Genomic DNA, 22,934 nt, shown 5'->3' with positions numbered 1-22,934 from the left:
TCATCCCCATCCTCACTCACCCTCCTCATTTCTCCTCCTCATAACACGTCCTCAATCCTCTTTATTCCTCTCCTCAATGGCACCTCTGTAATCCCTTGTGTCATTCTCCTCCTCTATTTCACCTCCTCTCCTCATCCACCCCTCCTCAATGCCACATCCTCACTCTCCCTTAAATACCCCTCCTGATTGTGATCCACATACCCCGCTCCTCAAACACCCTCTTCTATCTCTCCTTATTCCTCTCCCCTCCTCATTCCTCTCGTCCTCCTCATTGATCCCCTCCTCAATCCCCTCTCCAGTTCCCAACCTGTCATTCTCACTCCTCTCCATATTCCCCAGTCCCCGGCCAGGGTGAGACCGAGTCTCCGCCTCACACCCGCCCCTTTGCAGCGACTCCGCCCGGACCGGTACCGAGCCCCGGGCTGAGGGAGTGCCAGCGCCGATCGCTGGGCTCCGGGCTCCTCGTCATGGAGGCTCCGCTCACCGCCGGCCGGCAGCCGCCGCTCCCACTCCCGGTGCGGAGACATCAGCATCAACACAACCTGAAACACCGCTACCAGCTGACGGAGACTCTGGGCAGAGGCACATACGGCCGAGTGAGGGCGGCCACCGAGCGCAGCACCGGCAGAACGGTAAGGACCGGGAACTGAGACTGGGAATATCACAGGGACCGGAAAACAGACTGGGAATATCACAGGGACCGGGAAACTGATCCTAAGAGACTGGGAATATCACAGGGACCGGGAACTGAGACTGGAAATATCACAGGGACCGGGAAACTGACCCTGAGAGACTGGGAATATCACAGGGACCGGAAAACAGACTGGGAATATCACAGGGACCGGGAACTGAGACTGGGAATATTACAGGGACAGAGAACTGAGACTGGGAATATCACAGGGACCGGGAGGCAGACTGGGAATATCACAGGGACTGGGAAACTGATCCTAAGAGACTGGGAATATCACAGGGACCGGGAGGCAGACTGGGAATATCACAGGGACTGGGAAACTGATCCTAAGAGACTGGGAATATCACAGGGACCGGGAACTGAGACTGGAAAAATCACAGGGACCGGGAAACTGACCCTGAGAGACTGGGAATATCACAGGGACCGGGAACTGAGACTGGGAATATTACAGGGACCGGGAGGCAGACTGGGAATATCACAGGGACTGGGAAACTGATCCTAAGAGACTGGGAATATCACAGGGACCGGGAACTGAGACTGGGAATATTACAGGGACAGAGAACTGAGACTGGGAATATCACAGGGACCGGGAGGCAGACTGGGAATATCACAGGGACTGGGAAACTGATCCTAAGAGACTGGGAATATCACAGGGACTGAGAATATCACAGGGACTGGGACTATCACAGGGACCAGGAAACTGACCCTGAGAGACTGGGAATATCACAGGGGCCGGGAACTGAGACTGGGAATATTACAGGGACAGAGAACTGAGACTGGGAATATCACAGGGACCGGGAGGCAGACTGGGAATATCACAGGGACTGGGAAACTGATCCTAAGAGACTGGGAATATCACAGGGACTGAGAATATCACAGGGACTGGGAATATCACAGGGACTGGGACTATCACAGGGACCAGGAAACTGACCCTGAGAGACTGGGAATATCACAGGGGCCGGGAACTGAGACTGGGAATATTACAGGGACAGAGAACTGAGACTGGGAATATCACAGGGACCGGGAGGCAGACTGGGAATATCACAGGGACTGGGAAACTGATCCTAAGAGACTGGGAATATCACAGGGACTGGGAATATCACAGGGACTGAGAATATCACAGGGACTGGGAAAATGTTCCTGAGAGACTCGGAATATCACAAGACTGGGAATATCACAGTGACCGGGAAACTGACCCATGGAGACTGGGAATATCACAGGGACCAGGAAACTGAGACTGGGAAAATCACGGGGGTCGGGAAACTGACCATGAGAGACTGGGAATATCACAAGACTGGGAATATCACAGTGACTGGGAAACTGACCCATGGAGACTGGGAATATCACAGGCACCGGGAAACTGAGACTGGGAAAATCACGGGGGCCGGGAAACTGACCCTGAGAGACTGGGAATATCACAGGGGCCGGGAGCTGAGACTGGGAATATTACAGGGACAGAGAACTGAGACTGGGAATATCACAGGGACCGGGAAACAGACTGGGAATATCACAGGGACTGGGAAACTGATCCTAAGAGACTGGGAATATCACAGGGACTGAGAATATCACAGGGACTGGGAAACTGATCCTGAGAGATTCGGAATATCACAGTGACTGGGAAACTGACCCTGAGAGATTGTGAATATCACAGGGACTGGGAAACTGACCATGAGAGACTGGGAATATCACAAGACTGGGAATATCACAGTGACCGGGAAACTGACCCATGAAGACTGGGAATATCACAGGGACCATGAAACTGAGACTGGGAAAATCACGGGGGTCGGGAAACTGACCATGAGAGACTGGGAATATCACAAGACTGGGAATATCACAGTGACCGGGAAACTGACCCATGGAGACTGGGAATATCACAGGGGCCATGAAACTGACCCTGAGAGACTGGGAATATCACAGGGACTGGGAATATCACAGGGACCAGGAAACAGACTGGGAATATCACAGGGACTGGGAAACTGACCCTGAGAGACTGGGAATATAACAGAGACTGGGAACTGAGACTGGGAATATCACAGGGACCGGAAACAGACTGGGAATATCACAGTGACCGGGAAACTGATCCTGAGAGACTGGGAATATCACAGGGACTGGGAACCGAGACTGGAAATATCACAGGGACCGGGAAACTGACCCTGAGAGACTGGGAATATCACAGGGGCCGGGAACTGAGACTGGGAATATTACAGGGACAGAGAACTGAGACTGGGAATATCACAGGGACCGGGAAACAGACTGGGATTATCACAGGGACTGGGAAACTGATCCTAAGAGACTGGGAATATCACAGAGACTGGGAAACTGACCCTGAGAGACTGGGAATATCACAGGACTGGTATTATCACAGGGACCGGGAAACTGACCCAGAGAGACTGTGAATATCACAGGGACTGGGAACTGAGACTGGGAAAATCATGGGGGCCGGGAAACTGACCCTAAGAGACTGGGAATATCACAGGGGCCGGGAAACTGACCCTGAGAGACTGGGAATATCACAGGGACTGGGAATATCACAGGGACCAGGGAACAGACTGGGAATATCACTGGGACCAGGAAACTGACCCTGAGAGACTGGGAATATCACGGGGGCTGGGAAGGTGACCCTGAGAGTCTAGGAATATCACAGGGACCGGGAACTGAGACTGGGAATATCACAGGGACTGGGAAACTGGCGCTGAGAGGCTGGGAATATCACAGGGACCGGAAAGCTGACCTTGAGAGAATGGGAATATCACAGGGACTGGGAAACTGACCCTGAGAGACTGGGAATATCACAGGGACTGAGAATATCACAGGGACTGGGAAACTGACCCTGAGAGACTGTGAATATCACAGGGACCGGGAAACTGTCCATGAGAGACTGGAAATATCACAAGACTGGGAATATCACAGTGACCGGGAAACTGACCCATGGAGACTGGGAATATCACAGGGACCGGGAAACTGAGACTGGGAAAATCACGGGGGCCGGGAAACTGACCCTGAGAGACTGGGAATATCACAGGGGCCGTGAAACTGACCCTGAGAGACTGGGAATATCACGGACCGGGAACTGAGACTGGGAATATCACAGGGACCAGGAAACTGACCCTGAGAGACTGGGAATATCACGGGGGCTGGGAAAGTGACCCTGAGAGACTGGGAATATCACAGGGACCGGGAAATTGACGCTGAGAGACTGGGAATATCACAGGGACTGGGAAACTGACCCTGAGAGACTGGGAATATCACAGGGTCTGGGAACTGAGACTGGGAATATCACAAGGACTGGGAAACTGACCCTGAGAGACTGGGAATATCACAGGAACTGGGAAACTGACCCTGAGAGACTGGGACTATCAGGACTGGGAAATTGCCCCTGAGAGACTGGGAATATCACTGGGACTGGGAAACACCTGCCCCTGGGAGACTGGGAATATCACAGGGACTGGGAAACTGCCCCTGTGGGAGACTGGGAATATCACAGGGACCGAGTAACTGACCCTGAGACACTGGGAATATCAGGACTGGGAAAGTGCCGCTGAGAGACTGGGAATATCACAGGGACTGGGAAACTGATCCTGAGAGACTGGGAATATCACAGGGACCGGGAAACTGACCCTGGGAAACTGGAAATATCACAGGGACGGGGAACTGAGACTGGAAATATCACAGGGACCCGGAAACTGACCGAGAGACACTGGGAATATCACAGGGACGGGAAACTGAGACTGGGACTATTGCAGGGCCTGGGAAACTGACCGAGAGAGTCTGGGAATATCACAGCGACTGGGAAACTGAGACTGGGAATAGCACAGGGACGGGGAACTGAGACTGGGAATAGCACAGGGACCGCGAACTGAGACTGGGAATATCACAGGCGCTGTGAAAACTAGACTGGGGATATCACAGGGACTGGGATCTGAGACTAGGAATATCACATGGACTGGGATACTGAGATTGGGAATATCTCAAGGACTGGAAAACTGACCCTGAGAGACTGGGAATATCACAGTGATTGGAAAACTAACCCTCAGATACTGGGAATATCACAGGGACCAGGAACTGAGACTAGGAATATCACAAGGACTGGGAAACTGAGCCTGAGAGACTGGGAATAACACAGAGTGAGAACTGAAACTTGGAATATCGCAGGGACTGGGAAAATTAGACTGGGAATATAACAGGAAACTGAGATTGGGAATATCACAGGGACTGGGAAACTGACCCTGAGAGATTTTTAGTCTCTCAGGAAATCAAGGGATATGGCGAGCGGGTAGGAAAGTATTGAATGGCGGAGCAGGTTCGATGGGCCATATGGTCTACTCCTATTTCTTGTGCTCTTGTGGAGGAAATTAAGATGTGGTGATGATGGGAAATTGTTGAGTATTATGAAATCTGAAGCATGTAGAATGGATTCACCAGCAGAAAAATCGATAGAGTGAAAAGAACGACTTTTCGGCATCTCAGTGCTTGACAGCCAATTAAGTACATTTGAAATGTGGTTACAATTGTAATGTCGCAAACACGGCAGACAATTTGTGCACAGCAAGATCCCACAAACATCAATGTCATAATGACCAGATAATCTGTTGCAGGTGTTGCTAAGGAATGTGTATTGGCCAGGATATATAAAGTTATATCTCGTAGGATATAAAGTGTTCAGAAAAAATAGAGAAGGAAGAAAGGGGAGGTAGGATGGCAGTCCTGATTAGGGAAGATATTGCAGTGCTGGAAAGGGAGGAGATCCTTGAAGGGACAAGGACAGAATGCATTTGGTTTGAGTTGAGGAGCAAAAAAAGATATGGTCACGTTACTAGGAGTGTTCTATAGTCCTCAAAATAGTGACAGAGAAAGAGGAGCAAATCTGCAGGGAAATCACATAGATGTCAAGACCTATAGAGTGGTAAAATTTGGATTTTAGTTATCCACATACTGATTGGGATAACTTTAGAGTAAAGGGTAAGGAGGGGGAGGAATTTCTGAGGTGTGTTCAGGAGAACTTCCTTGAGAAATCTATTCTCAGCCCAGCTCGGAAGGAGGCATTATTGGATCTGGTGCTGGGAAATGAGGTGGGCCAAGTGTTTGTGGGGAACACTTGAATAAGAGTGATCATCATTTGTAAGGTTGCGATTGGTAATGCAAAAAAACAAGGAACAAAATAGGATAGAATATCCTGATTGGAAGAGGACTAATTTCAATGCAATGAGAAGGGATCTAGCCAGGATAGAATGGAACCAAAGAGTGACAGGAGGAGGTGTATCAGAACAATGGGTTATCTTTAAGGAAGAGATGTTTCAGGTACAGGCTAGATACATTCTGTTATGACCAGGTGAGAGGGGTCTGGTTTAACCGTAACAGGGTTTAATTTTTTTTTTAATACAGTGTTTTAGCCCCCCCTTAGTGAATCTTTGTTGACCGCTTTCAAATTGTAAGGCAAAGAAATCAATTCAGACAGGTTTTCTTAAATTTTTAAACAAGAAAGGTAGAAGTTTATTCATCTTAAACTCTAATCTGGTTACCAGCTACAAATATGCGATGTGACTACGCTAGCATGCATACACGATAAACACAAATGCAGATAATGACAGAAAAAGTAGAAGGAATAAAGGGGAAAAGTTTGAGGCAATATCTGGTAGTTACAGTCCTTTAAGTTCAATGTGAAGTCTTTGGTTGCCGGTCAATCCTGCTGTTCGTTGGGACCCAGTTCACGCTTCAACTTGTTGCGATGTCGGAGTCTTTTCTCTCTTGAGGTTTATGTGTCTTTCGTGGGTCTGGTGGCTTGGGGAGAGAGAGAGTGAGAGGCTTCCTTGTTCCAGGTTCCAGTTTCAAACTGTCTTCTGCCTTTCTCTGTGGCACCATTCAAAAGCCCCCAGGTTGTCCAACAAGTTAGTCATGTGACTAGCTGGTTTGACCACTTCATTTTGTGGATTCCGCCATCTTAGCAGTCATCCTGGAATGTGAGCTTCCTCATCTTCAGTGTCTCGTGATCACAGTCCATTTTGGGTTAAGTGGACCAGGGAATAGTCCTTTGTTTCTCCAAGCACTGTCTGTTAGTATGCAAATGTTTTTCCAGCCAAGTGTCTGGTGATTTTTTTTAACAAGTCCTTTCTTCACTCCAGCAACAGTTTAAAAATCAATGTTCGTATGACAAAATTAATATGCCTCATTCTTGGCAGGTGGGGGGTCTGCATGACAATTCCAACAAGAGCGAAAGGTAGGGAAACCTAAATACAGGGCTCTTTGGATGATGAGGGAGATAGAGATTATGATGAAACAAAAACAGAGGGTGTATGAGCATGTCAGGTGAATTGTTCAAGTGAGAACCAGGCCAAATACAATAAGTTGAGAGGGAGGTGAAGAGGAAAATAAGACTGGCAAAGAGAGAATATGAGAATAGAATGGCAGTCAACATAAAAGGGAATCCAGAAATCATCTTCCTGCATGTAAATAGTAAGTGGGTAGTAAGAGGTGGGATGGGGCCTATTAGGGACAAAGAGGGTAAGATATGTTTAGAGGTGCAAGGCAAGGCTAGAATACTTAATAAGAATTTTGTATCAGTGTTTACAAAGGAAGAGGAATCTGACAAATTATCGATAGAAGTGGAGAGAGTAGAGGCAACGGGTAGGGTAAAAGCTAGAGGGAGGTGGTACTAAAAAGGCTGGCCATGTTGAGGGTAAATATGTCACCTGGTCCAGATGGATTGCATCCCAGGTTGCTAAAGGAAGTGGGGGTGGAGATAGTAGAAGGGCTTGGCATAATCTTCCAATCTTCCCTAGATTCGAGGGAGGTGCCAGAGGATTGGAGAGTGGAAGGATATAAGTGGATATAGGGATGCACTCATCTCCCGGAAGAAGGTGGTCAGGGCCTGGGCTCAAAATGGTAGTTTATTAGCCAAGATGCTTAAATCCACAAAGCTGCTCACTTCTCGTGGAGATTGGGAACTGGTCCCAGTCTGGGGAAGTTGCATGGGGTGGGGCTTCGCCATCAGAAACAAGCTTGTATGGCGCCTCAGTTACTCCTCCTGGAGGATAAGTGAGCTATTCATGACTGCCCGGCTCACCATAACAAGAAACCAGCATGCCACTGTACATACGCTGCTACATGTGTGGCAACAGATGAGGTCAAGCAGGGATTCTACTTCAACCTTGAGAGATCCCTAGCCCGAGTCCCAGCAGACAACAAATTGATCCTACTTGGATACTTCAACGCCAGAGTCAGGAAGATTGTGAATCACTGGAACTGGATGATTGGCAAGGAAGGAGTAAGGAAAGCAAACTCCATCAGAGTCCTCCTCCTGAAGAAAAGCCTTGAGCATGACCTCATCATAACGAACACCTCATTCCACCAGTGAGACAAACACAAGGCCTCATGGCAACATGGGAAGAAGGTGGTGTACTGGTAATGTCACTGGATTAGTAATCTTGAGATTCAGACTAATACTTTGGGGACATGGGTTCAAATCCCACATGACAACTGGTGGAATTTAAATTTAATTAATTAATAAATGTAATTAATAAAAAAGCTGTAATTGAGATCTAGTCTCAGTAATGCTACCATGAAACGATCATCGATTGTCGGCAAAACCCATCTGGTTCACTAATGTCCTTTAGGGAAGGAAATCTGCCATTCTTACCTGGTCTGGCCTACATGTGACTCCAGGCCCACAGAAATGTGGTTGGCTTTTAACTGTCCTCTGAAACAGCCTAGCAAAACACTGATTCATCAGCCAAGGGTGTGTGGTAGGTGGTAATCAGCAGGAGGTTTCTTTGCCCATGTTTGACCTGATGCCATGAAGCTTCATGGAGTTTGGAGTCAATGTTGAGGACTCCCACGGCAACTCCCTCCCAACTGTATGCCACTGTGCCGCCACCTCTGGTGTACTAGTTGTACAAAACTGCTAGACAAAAGTTGAAAAGGAATAAAACCAGACAGAACGCCTAGCAATGACCTAGGCACTAGAAAGGATGACGGCAAACTCAGCCTGTTGACCCTGCAAAGTCCTGCTTACTAACCTCTGGGGACTTGTGCCAAAATTGGGAGAGCTGTCCCACAGACTAGTCAAGCAACAGCCTGACATCTGTGATTACATGATTTTGTGAGTATGACTATGTCCTAGACACAACCATCACCATCCCCAGGTAAGTCCTAACCCACCAGCAGGACAGACCCACCAGAGGTGGCAACACAGTGGTATACAGTCGGGAGGGAGTTGCCGTGGGAGTAAAGGCTGGCTTGGGTCTGCAAATGAAAACCGACCCAAGCCCGACAGAACCACATCCGATCCGAACCCGAGCCCGGCCCGAGTCCTTTCATTTTTTCCTGCGCCTGACCCGACTCGACCCAACCATCAGTTAACCTAGCTTCCATTTTTCACTTTGTTACTTATCTGCACAAGCTTAAAAAAACTGTAACTAAACAACCTTTCTCGTCCAAAAAGTACAATAACATTGGAGCCACTTACAGGAGGTGGTGATAGTGTCCGATCTGGCCCGACCCGACCCGAGCCTGAATGCCGGACCCGGAAGAACGACCCAAACCGACCCAAACCCGACACATGTCGTCAGGTCCCATCTGGTTTGGGTCGAGTAGCCTTGCTCTACGTGGGAGTCCTCAACATTGACTCCGGCCCCCATGAAGTTTCATGGCATCAGGTCAAACATGGGCAAGTAAACCTCCTGCTGATTACCACCTACCAAGCATCCTTGGCGGATGAATCAGTGCTTCTCCATGTTGACCAGCACTTGGAAGAAGCACTGAGGGTAGCAAGGGCACAGAATGTACTCTGGGTGGCAGATTTCATCAACAAGTGTGGCTCGGCAGCACCTCTACTGACCGAGTTAGCCGAGTCCTGAAGGACATCAGCCAGACTGGGTCTGCAGCAGGTGGTGAGGGAACAAATAAGAGAGAAAAACCTACTAGACCTCGTCCTCATCAGTCTACCTATTGCAGATGCATCTGTCCATGACAGCATTGGTAGGAGTGACCACTGCACAATTCTTAAAACAAAGTCCCATCTTCACACTGAGGATACCCTCCATTGTGTTGCGTGGCATAGATTCAGAACAGATTTGGCAGCTCAAAACTGGGTATCCATGAGGCGCTGTGGACCACCAGCAGCAGCAGAATTGTATTCAACACAATCTGGAATCTCATGACCCATCAGATCCCTACTCCACCATTACCATCAAGCCAGGAGACCTGCCCTGGTTCAATGAAGAGTGCAGGAGAACATGTCAGGAGCAGCACCAGACATACCTCAAAATGAAGTGTCAGCCTGGTGAAGCGACAACCCAGGACTATCTGCGTGTCAAACTGCGTAAGCAGCATGCAATAGACAGAGCTAAGCGATCCCACAATCTACGGATCAGATCTAAACTCTGCAGTCCTGCCACATCCTGTCATGAATGGTGGTGGACAATTAAACAACTAACTGGAGGAGGTGGATCCACAAATATCCCCATCCTCAATGATGGGGGAGCCCAGCACATCAGTGCGAAAGATAAGGCTGAAGCATTTGCAACCATCTTCAGCCAGAAATGCCCAGTTGATGATCCATCTCGGCCTCCTCCTGAAGTCCCCAGCATCACAGCTGCCAGACTTCAGCCAATTCGATTCACTTTGCGTGATATCAAGAAATGACTGAAGGCTCTGGATACTGCAAAAGCTATGGGCCTTGACAATATTCCGGCAATAGTACTGAAGACCTGTGCTCCAGAACTTGCTGTGCCAGCTGTTCCAGTCCAGCTACAACACTGGCATCGACCCTGCAATGTGGAAAATTGCCCAGGTATGTCCTGTACACAAAACGGAGCACAAATTCAATACGGCCAATGACTGTCCCATCAGTCTACTCTTGATCATCAGTGGAGTGATGGAAGGTTTCATTGACAGTACTATCAAGCAGCACTTAAACAGCAACAACCTGCTCAGTGACCCTCAGTTTGGGTTCTGCCAGGGCCACTCAGCTCCAGACCTCATTACAGCCTTGGTCCAAACATGGACAAAAAAACTGAACTCAGGAGGTGAGGTGAGAGTGACTGTCCTTGACATCAAGGCAGCATTTGACCGAGTATGGCATCAAGGAGCCCGAGCAAAACTGAGGTCAATGGAAATCAGGAGGAAAACTCTCTGCTGGCTAGAGTCATAGAGTGTAAAGGTTGTGATTGTTGGAGGTCAATCATCTCAACCCCAGTCCATTGCTGCAGGAATTTCTCAGGGTAGTGTCCTAGGCCCAACCATCTTCAGCTGCTTCATCAATGACCTTCCTTCAATCGTAAGGTCAGAAGTGGGGATGTTCAATGATGATTGCACAATGTTCACCATTTGCGAATCCTCAGATACTTGAGCAGTCCGTGTAGAAATGCAGCAAGACCTGGACACTATCCAAGCTTGGGCTGATAAGTGGCAAGTAACATTCATGCCACACAAGTGCCAGGCAATGACATCTCCAGCAAGAGAGAATCTGACCATCTCCCCTTGACGTTCAGTGGCATTACGATCACTGAATCCCCCACTATCAATATCCTAGGGGCTACCATTAACTAGAAACTGAACTGGAGTAGCCATATAAATACCGTGGCTACAAGACCAGGTCAGAAGCTAGGAATCCTGTGGCGAGTAACTCACCTCCTGACTCCCCAAAGCCTGTCCACCATCTACAAGGCACAAGTCAGGACTGTGATGGAATGCTGTCCACTTGCCTGGATGCGTGCAGCTCCAACAACACTCAAGAAGCTCGACACCATCCAGAACAAAGCAGCCCGCTTGATTGGCACCCCACCCACAAACATTCACTCCCTCCACCACCAACAGTGGCAGCAGTGTGTACCATCTACAAGATGCACTGCAGCAATGCACCAAGGCTCTTTTGACAGCACCTTCCAAACCCTCGACCTCTACCACCTAGAAGGACAAGGGCAGCAGATGCATGGGAATACCACCACCTGCAGGTTCCCCTCCAAGTCGCACACCATCCTGACTTGGAACTATATCACCGTTCCTTCACTGTTGCTGGGTCAAAATCCTGGAACTCCCTTCCTAACAGCACTGTGGGTGTACCTACCCCATCTGGACTGCGGTGGTTCAAGAAGGCAGCTCACCACCACCTTCTCAAGGGCAATTAGGGATGGACAATAAATGCTGGCATAGCCAGCAATGCCCACATCCCATGAACGAATGGAAAAAAAAACCTCCTCCCAGTGGCTGAAGAGCTCCTTCTGGAGACACAGTGCGGCTTTCGCCCATGGAGAGGCACCACAGATATGATCTTCACTGCATGGCAAATCCGAGAAAAATGCAGGGAACAATGTCAACTGCTGTACATGGTCTTTTTCAACCTCACAAAAGCCTTTGATTATGTCAACTGCAAAGACTTATGGAGCATCTTCTTCAAATATGGATGCCCTTCGAAGTTTGTTACCATTCTCCATCTACTCCACGATGACATGCAAACCCTGATCCTCATCAATGGAAGCACCACAGACCCTATCTCAGTCAAGACCAAGGTCACGTAAGGCTGTGGCATTGCAGCAACCCTCTTTATTTTCCTCGTTGCAATGTTACACTGCACCTGCTGCAATATACCCACAGGCATGGAACTAATCTACAAAACAGACGGGAAACTGTTAAACCTACACTGCCTTCAATTCAAAACCAAAATCACTCCAACCTCAGTCGTTGAGCTTCAGTATGTAGATGACACTTGTTTGTGCACTGACTCTGGAACTAAGCTCCAGATCATTGTCGACTCCTTCTCCGAAGCATATGAGAAACTGGGTCTTTCCCTAAACACTCGGAAAACAAAAGTCCTCTTCCAACAAACTCCCACAACACAACACCTCCCCCCGTCAATCAAGATCAATGGCGAAATCCTGGAAAATGAGGACCTTTTCCAGATCTTTGGAGCCTCCTCTTGGCGAAGGCAGACTTAGACAACGAGGTTCATCATTGTCTCCAATGTGCCAGCTCGGTCTTTGGCCGACTGAGGAAGTTTTTGAGGATCAAGATCTCAAACTGAGACAAAGATCACAGTTTACCGGGCAGCAGTGACCCCTACACTCCTATATATGCTTCAGAGAATTTGACAACCTACAGCAGGCACCTCAAAGTACTGGAGAAGTACCATCAGTGCTGCCTCCGCAAGATCCTCCAAATCTGATGACAAGAAAGGCAGTGTCCTCTCCCAAGCCAACCTGCCCGGCATTGGGATGTTAATCACCCAAAACCAGCTCCGCTGGGCGGGACATGTCGGTCACATGCCTGACACCAGACTCCCAAAGCAGCTGTTCTACTTGGAACTTGGAGGCAGTAAGAGTCCCCCAGGAGAACAGTGGAAACACTTTTAGAGATGCCCACAAAGCATCTGTGAAAAGATCAAACATCCCTGGCTCGTGACTGTCCTAGACGGAGAAAGCTCATTTGGGAAGCCACCTTGAGGGACTTCGTCAGGAAGATGCAGAGGTGAGGTCGAGGCATCGGAGGGAATGCGCAAACTCCAAACTCCAAACGAGAGACAGCATGGTTTTGTGAAGGGGAGGTCGTGTCTTACTTATTTGATTGAGTTTTTTGAGAAAGTGAAGAAGATGATTGATGAGGGAAGGATGTTGTCTATATGGACTTTAGTAAAGCCTTTGACAAGGTCCCGCATGGCAGACTGGTACAAAAGGTGAAGTCACACGGGATCAGAGGTGAGCTGGCAAGATAGATACAGAACTGGCTCGGTCACAGAAGACAGAGGGTATCAGTGGATGGGTGTTTTTCTGAATGGAGGGATGTGACTAGTGGTGTTCCACAGGGATCAGTGCTGGGACCTTTGCTGTTTGTAGTATATATAAATGATTTGGAGGAAAATGTAGCTGGTCTGATTAGTAAGCTTGCGGACGACACAAAGGTTGGTGGAGTTGCGGATAACGGTGAGGATTGTCAGAGGATACAGCAGGATATAGATCGGTTGGAGACTTGGGCGGAGAAATGGCAGATGGAGTTTAATCCGGACAAATGTGAGGTAATGCAGGTGGGTGGTATACAGTAAATGGCAGAACCCTTAGGAGTATTGACAGGCAGAGATCTGGGCGTACAGGTCCACAGGTCACTGAAAGTGGCAACGCGGGTGGATAAGGTAGTCAAGAAGGCATATGGCATGCTTGCCTTCATCGGTCGGGGCATAGAGTATAAAAATTGGCAAGTCATGTTGCAGCTGTACAGAACCTTAGTTAGGCCATACTTAGAATATTGTGTGCAATTCTGGTCGCCACACTACCAGAAGGGCGTGGAGGCTTTGGAGAGGGTACAGAGGACGTTTACCAGGATGTTGCCTGGTCTGGAGGGTATTAGCTATGAGGAGAGGTTAGAAAAACTCAGATTGTTTTCACTGGAACGACAGAGGTGGAGGGGCGACATGATAGAGGTTTACAAAGTTATGAGCGGCATGGACAGAGTGGATAGTCAGAAGCTTTTTCCCAGGGTGGAAGAGTCAGTTACTAGGGGACATAGGTTTAAGGTGCGAGGGGCAAAGTTTAGAGGGGATGTGCGAGGCAAGTTTTTTACATAGAGGGTGGTGAGTGCCTGGAACCTGCTGCCAGGGGAGGTGGTGGAAGCAGATACGATAGCGACGTTTAAGAGACATCTTGACAAATACATGAATAGGAAGGGAATAGAGGGATACGGACCCTGGAAGTGCCGAAGGTGTTAGTTTAGGCATGCATCAAGATCGGCGCAGGCTTGGAGGGCTGAATGGCCTGTTCCTGTGCTGTACTGTTCTTTGTTCTTTGTACTGTTCTACGTGATCCTTCAAGTGCCACCTGACCCTCGTGGTAGAGCCTGCGGATCATGCATGGCAGCCATCTCAGAACCCATCAAATGGTATGTTGGCCTTCATAGCGAGAGGATTCGAGTACAGGAGCAGGGATGTCTTGCTGCAATTATACAGGGCCTGGGTGAGGCCACAACTGGAGTGTTATCTGCATTTTTGGTCTCCATATCTGAGGAAGGTTGTTCTTGCTATAGAGGGAGTGCAGCGAAGCTTCACCAGACTGATTCCTGGGATGGCAGGTCTGACGTATCAAGAGAGATTGGGTTGATTAGGCTTGTATTCACCAGAGTTTAGACAAATGAAAGGGGATCTCATAGAAACCTACAAAATTCTAACAGGACTGGACAGACTAGATGCAGGAAGGATGTCCCCGATGGCGGGGAGTCCAGGACCAGGGGTCACAGTCTAAGGATAAGGGGTAAACCATTTAGGACTGAGATGAGGAGGGATTTCTTCACCCAGAGAGTGGTGAACCTGTGGCATTCTCTACCATGGAAATCAATTGAGGCCAAATCATTAAATATATTCAAGAAAGAGTTAGATATAGTTCTTAGGGCTAAAGGGATCAAGGGATATGGGGGAGAAAGCGGGAACAGGTTACTGAGTTTGGGTGATCAGCCATGATCGTATTGAATGGTGGTGCAGGCTTGAAGGGCCGAATGGCCTACTCCTATTTTTCTATGTTTTTATGAACTGGAGTGGGAGCATGTTATCTTCGATCCCGAAGGAATGCCTAAGGAGCAGATAAGGACAGTCCTTGAATCTAGAGGCCAATTGGTTTAACATCAGTGGTGGGTAAAGTTTTAGAAACAATAATCGGGAAAAAAATCAACAGGCACTTGGAGGGGTTTGAGTTAATTAAGGATAGCCAGCATGGATTTGTAAAAGGAAGATCATGCTTCATTGATCGAACTGAATTTTTTGATGAAGTGACAGAGAAGGTTGATGAAGGGAATGTTGTGGATGTTGTTTATATGGATTTTAAGAAATAGTTTGATGAAGTACCACATAAAAGGCTGGTCAACAAAATTGAGGCTCATGGAATAGGAGGATCAGTGTCCAATTGGATAAAAAAATTGGCTTCAGGACAGAAAACAGCAAGACGTAGTAAATGGTTGTTTTTCAGACTGGAGGATGGTAGACAGTGGTGTTCCCCAAGGTCAGTGCTGGGAACTCTGCTTTTTTGATATATATAAATGGCTCGGATCTTGGAATACAGAGTAAAATTTCAAAATTGTGTCAATGATATCAAACCTGGAGGAATGGCAAACAGTGAGGATGATATGAATCGCCTGGAACAGGACATAGAGAGGCTAGCAGAAAGGGCAGACAAGTAGCAGACAGAATTTAATACTGACAAGTGTGAGGTGATGCATTTTTGCATAAGGGATAGGGTGAGGCAATATATACTTAATAGAACCATAGAAAAATAGAAAAATTACAGCACAGAAGGAGGCCATTCATCCCATCGTGTCCGTGCCAGCCGATAAAACTAGCCGCCCAATCTAATCCCACCTTCCAGCACCTGATCCATAGCCTTGCAGGTTACAGCACTTCAGGTGCATGTGCAGGTACCTTTCAAAAGAGTTGAGGGTTTCTGCCTCCACCACCATTCCTGGTAGTGAATTCCAGACACCCATCACCCTCTGGGTGGAAAAGTTTTTCCTTAAAAAAAAAAGTTTTTTCTGCCGGGGTAGGTGATGGAAGCAGGTACGATAGCGATGTTTAAGAGACATATTGACAAATACATGAATAGGATGGGAATAGAGGGATACAATCCCAGGAAGTGCAGAAGGTTTTAGTTTAGACAGGCATCAAGATCGGCGCAGGCTTGGAAGGCAGAATGGCCTGTTCCTGTGCTGTATTGTTCTTTGTTCTTTTATGTCTCCTCTAATCCTTCTACCAATCATCTTAAATCTGTGCGCCCTGGTAATTGACCTCTCTGCTTGGGGAAACAGGTCCTTCCTGTCTACTCAATCTATTTTATATAGATTCACCCTATAGATTTTATATAGATTCACATCTTGACTTTTATATTAAATAGCTATCTCTCTTCCTGTATCTGTTAAAAACACGTGGTAAATAGAATCTCCAGTTGCAACTGCCTTCTCAATACTTAGATGATCTCTTTCTGAAGGATCTGTCTGCTGAGAGCTGGAAATGACTCTCAGTTCTGCCCTGGAGAAGGTGGTGGTGAGCTGCCTTCTTGAACCACTGCCGTCCATGGGGTGTAGGTACACCCACATGTTGTTAGGAAGGGAGTTCCAGGATTTTGTATTGTGCTGTATCATTCTGTGAACCTTAATGAGATTACAAATTCTGTACAACCGATGAAGTAATTGGGTAATGTTTCTGTATTGATCACAGGAACTGATGAAGGATGAGCCAGGTTCGGGTTAGAATGAGTAAAGACCATTATTTTGTCATTGTCAGCCATATGTTGCATAAATTGCCATTTTAATCTGTTGATGCTATTTATACCCCAGCTCAAGCAATCTCTGACTCACAAGCTAATGCTCCAACAGAGATTGGGACTGTGGTAGTTATCATGTTGTTGCAAGGCTAATACATCATCCATATAGACAGGTCTTAAAAATATACACATTTGGTCACTCCCCTATATATCGATGGTACACTCGCAATAAGGCATAATCTAAGGAAAGGCTCTAATATGATGGATGCATTCCACCGGTCCACACTGTTAATTATATTACTATTGTTGCAACAAGGAATAAGCATTTCAAATATCCCAGTGTTCGAACATTGAATGGGAGGAATTGAATTTGTAGTTCCTCTGCTAGATTTGGAACTGAGACTCATGGCTGTGGCGCCATAGGGTCTGGTGTTGTTTTGAGTAATGCAGTTATTTCAAGGAAAGACTTTGTGCTGATTTTTTAGGTCTCACCATGGGCAGGAATGGAGGCAGGTGGGGGATGAAAATACGGGCATCAGCCAGCGTGCCAGTTCCTCATTGCCATTCCCGCCACCGGTGAGTTTCACCAGGGATGGGGAGGGCAGCCCTGAGAACCCAACTGATCCATTAATAACTGCAATTAAGGTTGTTAAAGAGCTCATTGAGGGACTTGCTGAGATCTTGGTGGGTGCACACGGGCTGCAATCTGGGTCATGGGCAGACCTGGTGCATGGAGGCAGATACACAGTAGGAACAGTCATGGTCGCCCAACAAATTAGGTGGTCACATAAAAGGGAGAAGGGCTCAGAGGGTGACTCGGCCATTGGCACACAGGTGCCATCAGCTCAGCACAGGTAGCGGGTACAGTGGTCAGTAAGCACTTGTGTATTGCAGGGGTTTGTCAACATTTTGGCATCGTGGGGGCATAAGAGGGGAGGGAAGGCTTCCAAACCACAATTGGGAGGCCACCTTTTGTTTTATTCGCTCGTGGGGTGTGGGTGTCGTTGGCTAAGTCAGCATTTATTGGTCATCCCTAATTGCCCTTGAACTGAGTGGCTTGCTAGACCATTTCAGAGAGTATTTAAGAGTCAACCACATTGCTCTGTGTCTGGAGTCACATGTAGGCCAGACCAGGTAAGGACGTCAGATTTCCTTCCCTGAAGGACATTAGTGAAAAGGATGGGATTTTACAATTGACAATGATTTCATGGTCGCCATTAGACTAGCTTCTAATTCCAGATTTTTTTATTAATTGAATTCAAATTTCACCATTTGCCATGGTGGCATTCGAATCTAGGTCCCTGGAGTTTTACCAAGGGCCTCTGGATCACTAGTCCAATGACATTACCACTGCCTGAGTGCAAGGAAGGCAGCAGCTGGCAATGGGCGCACAAATCTCAGATTTCAGGTCCAGTGAAAATGAGATCAGCCTCCTCCACAGGACAAGCAGAGCCCTGGGCATGAGGGCAGAAGACGGGGACAAGAGGCAGGAAGGCAATGGAGGCCAGAGCCTCAGCATTGGATCCACTTTTGAAGATGAGCTATCAGGTCCTGTTAGAGAACCACTGCTGCAGGAGGCAGCGACTCTCCAGGCAGCTGGTCACAGATATTTGTGCCCATGTCATGGGAGACCTCACAGCATTGGTTGCCATGCCCTCCAGGAGGCATCAAAGTCACTGTGGCCTTGAACTTCTTTGCCTCTGGCTCCTTCCAAGGAGCAGCTGCGAACTTTGGTGGCATCTCGCAGGCAGCAGCTCACTGATGCTCTATTTGCAAGAACTGGCAGTGGCATTCAATTCATTACAGAAGGGGCCACACAAACACCGAGGGCACTGGGTTTCCCCCAGGTGCAGGGAGTCATCGGTTGCACCCATGTGGCCATCGAGGCACCTAGTGATCAGCCAGCGAGATTCATCAACAGGAAGGTTTTCCACTCCCTGAACATTCAACTGGTCTGCGACCACAACAAGGGCTTCCTCCATGTTTGCACTCCCTTTCCTGGCAGTTGCCCTGACTCTTCATTCTCTGGCAGTCCAGAATGCCGCAGCTTTACATTCCACCACCCCAAACTCTGTGAATGGATTCTTGGGGACACCGATGAAGGCTGGCTACTCATCCCTGTCTGAGAACTCAGCACAGAGGAGCTACAATCAAAACCTTCTGCTTACCAGGACCATTGAGCAGGCCATCAGGCTTCTGAAGATGCGGTTCCAGTGCCTGAACCAGCTGGTTGGCACCTTCCAGTGCACTCCTGCAAGGATTTCACTCATTGTGGTGTCTGTCATGCTCTCCATGACTTGGCCCTCCAGAGAGGTGTGGCCCTTGAAGAGGGTGATTGCTAGATGGGCACAGCTCATCGGCAGAAGAACACAGAGGTGCCCAAGGAGGTGGCTGGCCCTGGCACAAGGCTCAACAGTCTTGTCAGGATGCCAATAACGTCAGGATCTTCTGTTTCAAGCTCATTTCAGCGAAGCTCCTCTAACCCAGGAGGAACAGCATGGCCTGGAACTCCCCCTTGAGCTGTCTACAAGAACAGATTCATTGAAGACACAGCATGGAATAGCTGAACTCTTAATGCCAATGAACGATGCACATCTGCCCAGAGGTTTCACTGTGACCGTTCATGGGCCCTTGTTGCCCCTCACCAGTTCATCCCTCTTTTTTTCTGTCCCACCATTAATAAAAGGAAGCTCACCATCTGACTTCATGTGTCAATATTTACATGGTGCTCAAAAAACAAAAGAAGTGCACAAGAACAGGTGATAGACGCCCCAGTGACCCACTCAGTGCTCTTTCGAATGTAATGGCCTCTGCTCTTGGCCAATGCTATACAGTGCTCCCCTTGTGGGAAAGGATGAGGTAGAGGCAGTCTGCTCACTTGCCTTGGCTTGCGGCTGAGATGTAAGTGACGGTTTTCCTTGCCGTGGAGGTGCCAGAGAGGGGGCAGTGGTGGTGGGGGGCACCTGCAGAGACTGCTGCACCAGCATCAGTACAGGGGCAGCCTCCGTCACTGGGCTCTGTTGCACAAATGCTCCCTCAGTCAGAGGGATCAAGGAGTTTGCTGATGGTGGTACCCTCATCCTCCTCGATGACTGCCTCAGTCCTTGACTGGCACTCCAGATGGCTGGAGGAAGCACCAGCTGGTGCAACTGGCATCACGTCCAACGATCTCTGCGCCATCAATGTTGCTGACCGATGTGGCATGCATCCTGTGACATCAATGTGCAGTTCCTGTGTACATGCAGAGTGCTGCGGCGTATATGAGCATACATATGGATTAGGAGCAGAAGTAGCCATTCGGCCCCTCTAGCCTGCTCCGCCATTCAATAAGATCATGGCTGATCTGGTTCTGACTCGAATTTCACACTCCCATCTACCCCGATAACCTTTGATTCCCTTGCCTAACAACAATCTATCTACCCCCACCTTAAAAATATTCAATGACCCCACCTCCACCACCTTCTGAGGCAGAGAATTCCAAAATCTCACAACCCTCAGAGAAAAAATTTCTCCTCGTCTCTATCTCTGTCCTAAAAGGGCGACACCTAATTTTAAAACAGTGCCCCCTAGATCTGGACTCACCCACAAGAGGAAACATCCTTTCCACAGCCAAAACCATTCAGGATCTTATCTAGTTCAATCAAGTCTCCCCTCACTCTTCTAAACTCCAGTGAAAACAAGCCCAGTCTGTCCAACCTTTCCTCATAAGACAACCCGCTCATTCCAGGTATCAATCTAGTAAACCTCCTCTGAACCACCTCCAACGCATTTACACCCTTGCTTAAATAAGGAGACCAAAACTGCACACGGTATGAGATGTGGTCTCACCAGTGCCCTGTATAAGTGAAGCATAACATCCTTACTTTTATTTTCAATTCCTCTCGTAATAAAGGATAGCAATCCATTAGCCTTCTTTATTACTTGCTGAACCTGCATCCTAACCTTTGTGACTCATGCACTAGAATATCTAGATCCCTCTGCACCTCGGAATTCTGCAGTCGTTCCCCGTTTAAGTAATACTCTGCTTTTTTTATTCTTCCTGCCAAAGTGAGCAACTTCACATTTTCCCACATTATACTCCATCAGCCAGATTTTTGCCCACTCACTCAACCTTTCTATATCAGTCTGCAACCTCCTTATGTCCTCTTCACAACATACTTTCCTACTTATCTTTGTGTCATCTGAAAATTTAGCTACCATGCCATCACTCCCCTCATCTCAGTCATTGATATAAATTGTAAAAAGCTGAGGCCCCAGGACAGACCCCTGCGGGACCCAACTTGTCACATCCTGCCAATCAGAAAAGGACCCATTTATGCATACACTGTTTTATGTCAGCCGGCCAATCTTCTATCGATGCTAATATGTTACCCCCTACACTGTGAGCTTTGATTTTCTGCAATAACCTTTTATGTGGCACCTTGTCTAATGCCTTCTGGAAATCCAAGTACAGTACGTCATTGGGCTCCCCTTTATCCACAACGCATGTTACTCCTTCAAAGAACTCCAATAAACTGGTTAAACATGATTTCCCTTTTACAAAACTATGCTGACTATTCCCAATTACCTGGAGTTTTTCTAAGTGCCCAGCTTTAATGATCGATTCTAACACCTTCCCCAAAACAGACGTCAAGCTAACTGATCTATAGTTACCTGTTTTCTGCCTCCCCACCCAACCCCCCCAAATTCTTGAATAGAGGGGTTATATTTACTACTTTCCAGTCTGATGGAACCTTTCCAGAATTCAGTGGGGTATTGGCATGGATAGAAGATTGGTTAGCTAACAGGAAACAGAGTAGGCATAAATGGGTTATTTTCTAGTTGGCAAGATGTAATGAGTGGTATTCCATAGGGATCTGTGCTGGGGCCTCATCACCAATCCATGCGATTAGTACCGCATCCACCACCTTCAACATTCACTCCCTCCACCACCGACGCACAGTGGCAGCAGTGTGTACCATCTACAAAACGCACTGCCGCAATGCACCAAGGCTCCTTCGACAGCACCTTCCAAACCCGCAACCACTACCACCTGGAAGGACAAGGGCAGCAAATGCATGGGAACACCACCACCTGTAAGTTCCCCTCCAAGCCGCACACCATCCTGACTTGGAACTATATCACCGTTCCTTCACTGTCACTGGGTCAAAATCCTGACACTGCCCACAGTGCTGTGGGTGTACCTACTGCAGTGGTTCAAGAAGGCAGCTTACCACCACCTTCTCAAGGGCAATTAGGGATGGGAAACAAATGCTGGTCTTGGCAGTGACGCTCACATCCCATGAATGAAAAATAAAAATTCCTCATCTCACTGTTGAACTTATAGAGTCAGTCTCCACCACCTTTTCAGGTCAAACATTCCAGATCCTGACAACTCTCAGGGAAAACATTTCTCCTCCTCTCCCCTCTGGATCATTTTCCAATGATTTTGAATCTCTGATCTCTGGTTATTGACCCACTCGCCAGAGGGTATAATCTTTTTCTCTCTTTGCTCCATCAAAATCTCTTATCATCTTGAAACCCTCTGTTAGGTCACTCCTTAACCTTCTCTGTTCACATTTCCAACCTCTCCTCATAACTGAGGTTCCTCCTCTCTGGTAATATCCTGGTAATCCTCCTGTGCACCCTTTCTAATACCTTTACACCTGTCCTGACATTTAGTGGCCAGAATTGTCCACAATACTCCAGCTGAGGCCTAACCAGTGATTTATAAAGTTCCAGCAGAATCTCTTTGCTTTTTATGTTTTATTCTTCCATTTATAATCAACAGCAAGACGACAGCTTGTATTACTGTAACAACAATTTTTGAAGGGATTCATACCTGGAGTTCCGGGAAAGCTGGGCATGGATTTGGGAAGCAACAAAACATTCAACGGCAAAATACTGCGGATGCTGGAAAGCTGAAATAAAATCAGAAAATGCTGGAAATACTCAGCAGGTCAGGCAGCATCTGTGGAGAGAGAAACAGAGTTAATGTTTCAGGTCTGGGTTCTGATGAAAAGTCATTGACCTGAAACATA

At 47.8% G+C, this 22,934-nt stretch overlaps 1 protein-coding gene across 1 annotated transcript in view; it reads left to right on the top strand.

The window, feature by feature from the left end:
• Positions 1-349: 349 nt before the first annotated feature.
• Positions 350-22,934, top strand: part of nuak1b (NUAK family, SNF1-like kinase, 1b) — a 158,265-nt gene continuing 135,680 nt past the window's right edge. The window contains exon 1 of the mRNA XM_068058748.1: positions 350-632. Within this exon, the coding sequence (XP_067914849.1) occupies positions 468-632 (165 nt within the window). The 5' untranslated portion in view covers positions 350-467. The remainder of the gene's footprint in view (positions 633-22,934) is intronic.

The sequence above is a fragment of the Heterodontus francisci genome, chromosome 27, assembly GCF_036365525.1.
Source record: "Heterodontus francisci isolate sHetFra1 chromosome 27, sHetFra1.hap1, whole genome shotgun sequence".
In the NCBI taxonomy this organism is placed as follows: Eukaryota; Metazoa; Chordata; class Chondrichthyes; order Heterodontiformes; family Heterodontidae; genus Heterodontus; species Heterodontus francisci.
The sequence above is the reverse complement of the archived record's forward strand: the minus strand, read 5'-3'. Positions and strand labels throughout refer to the sequence as shown.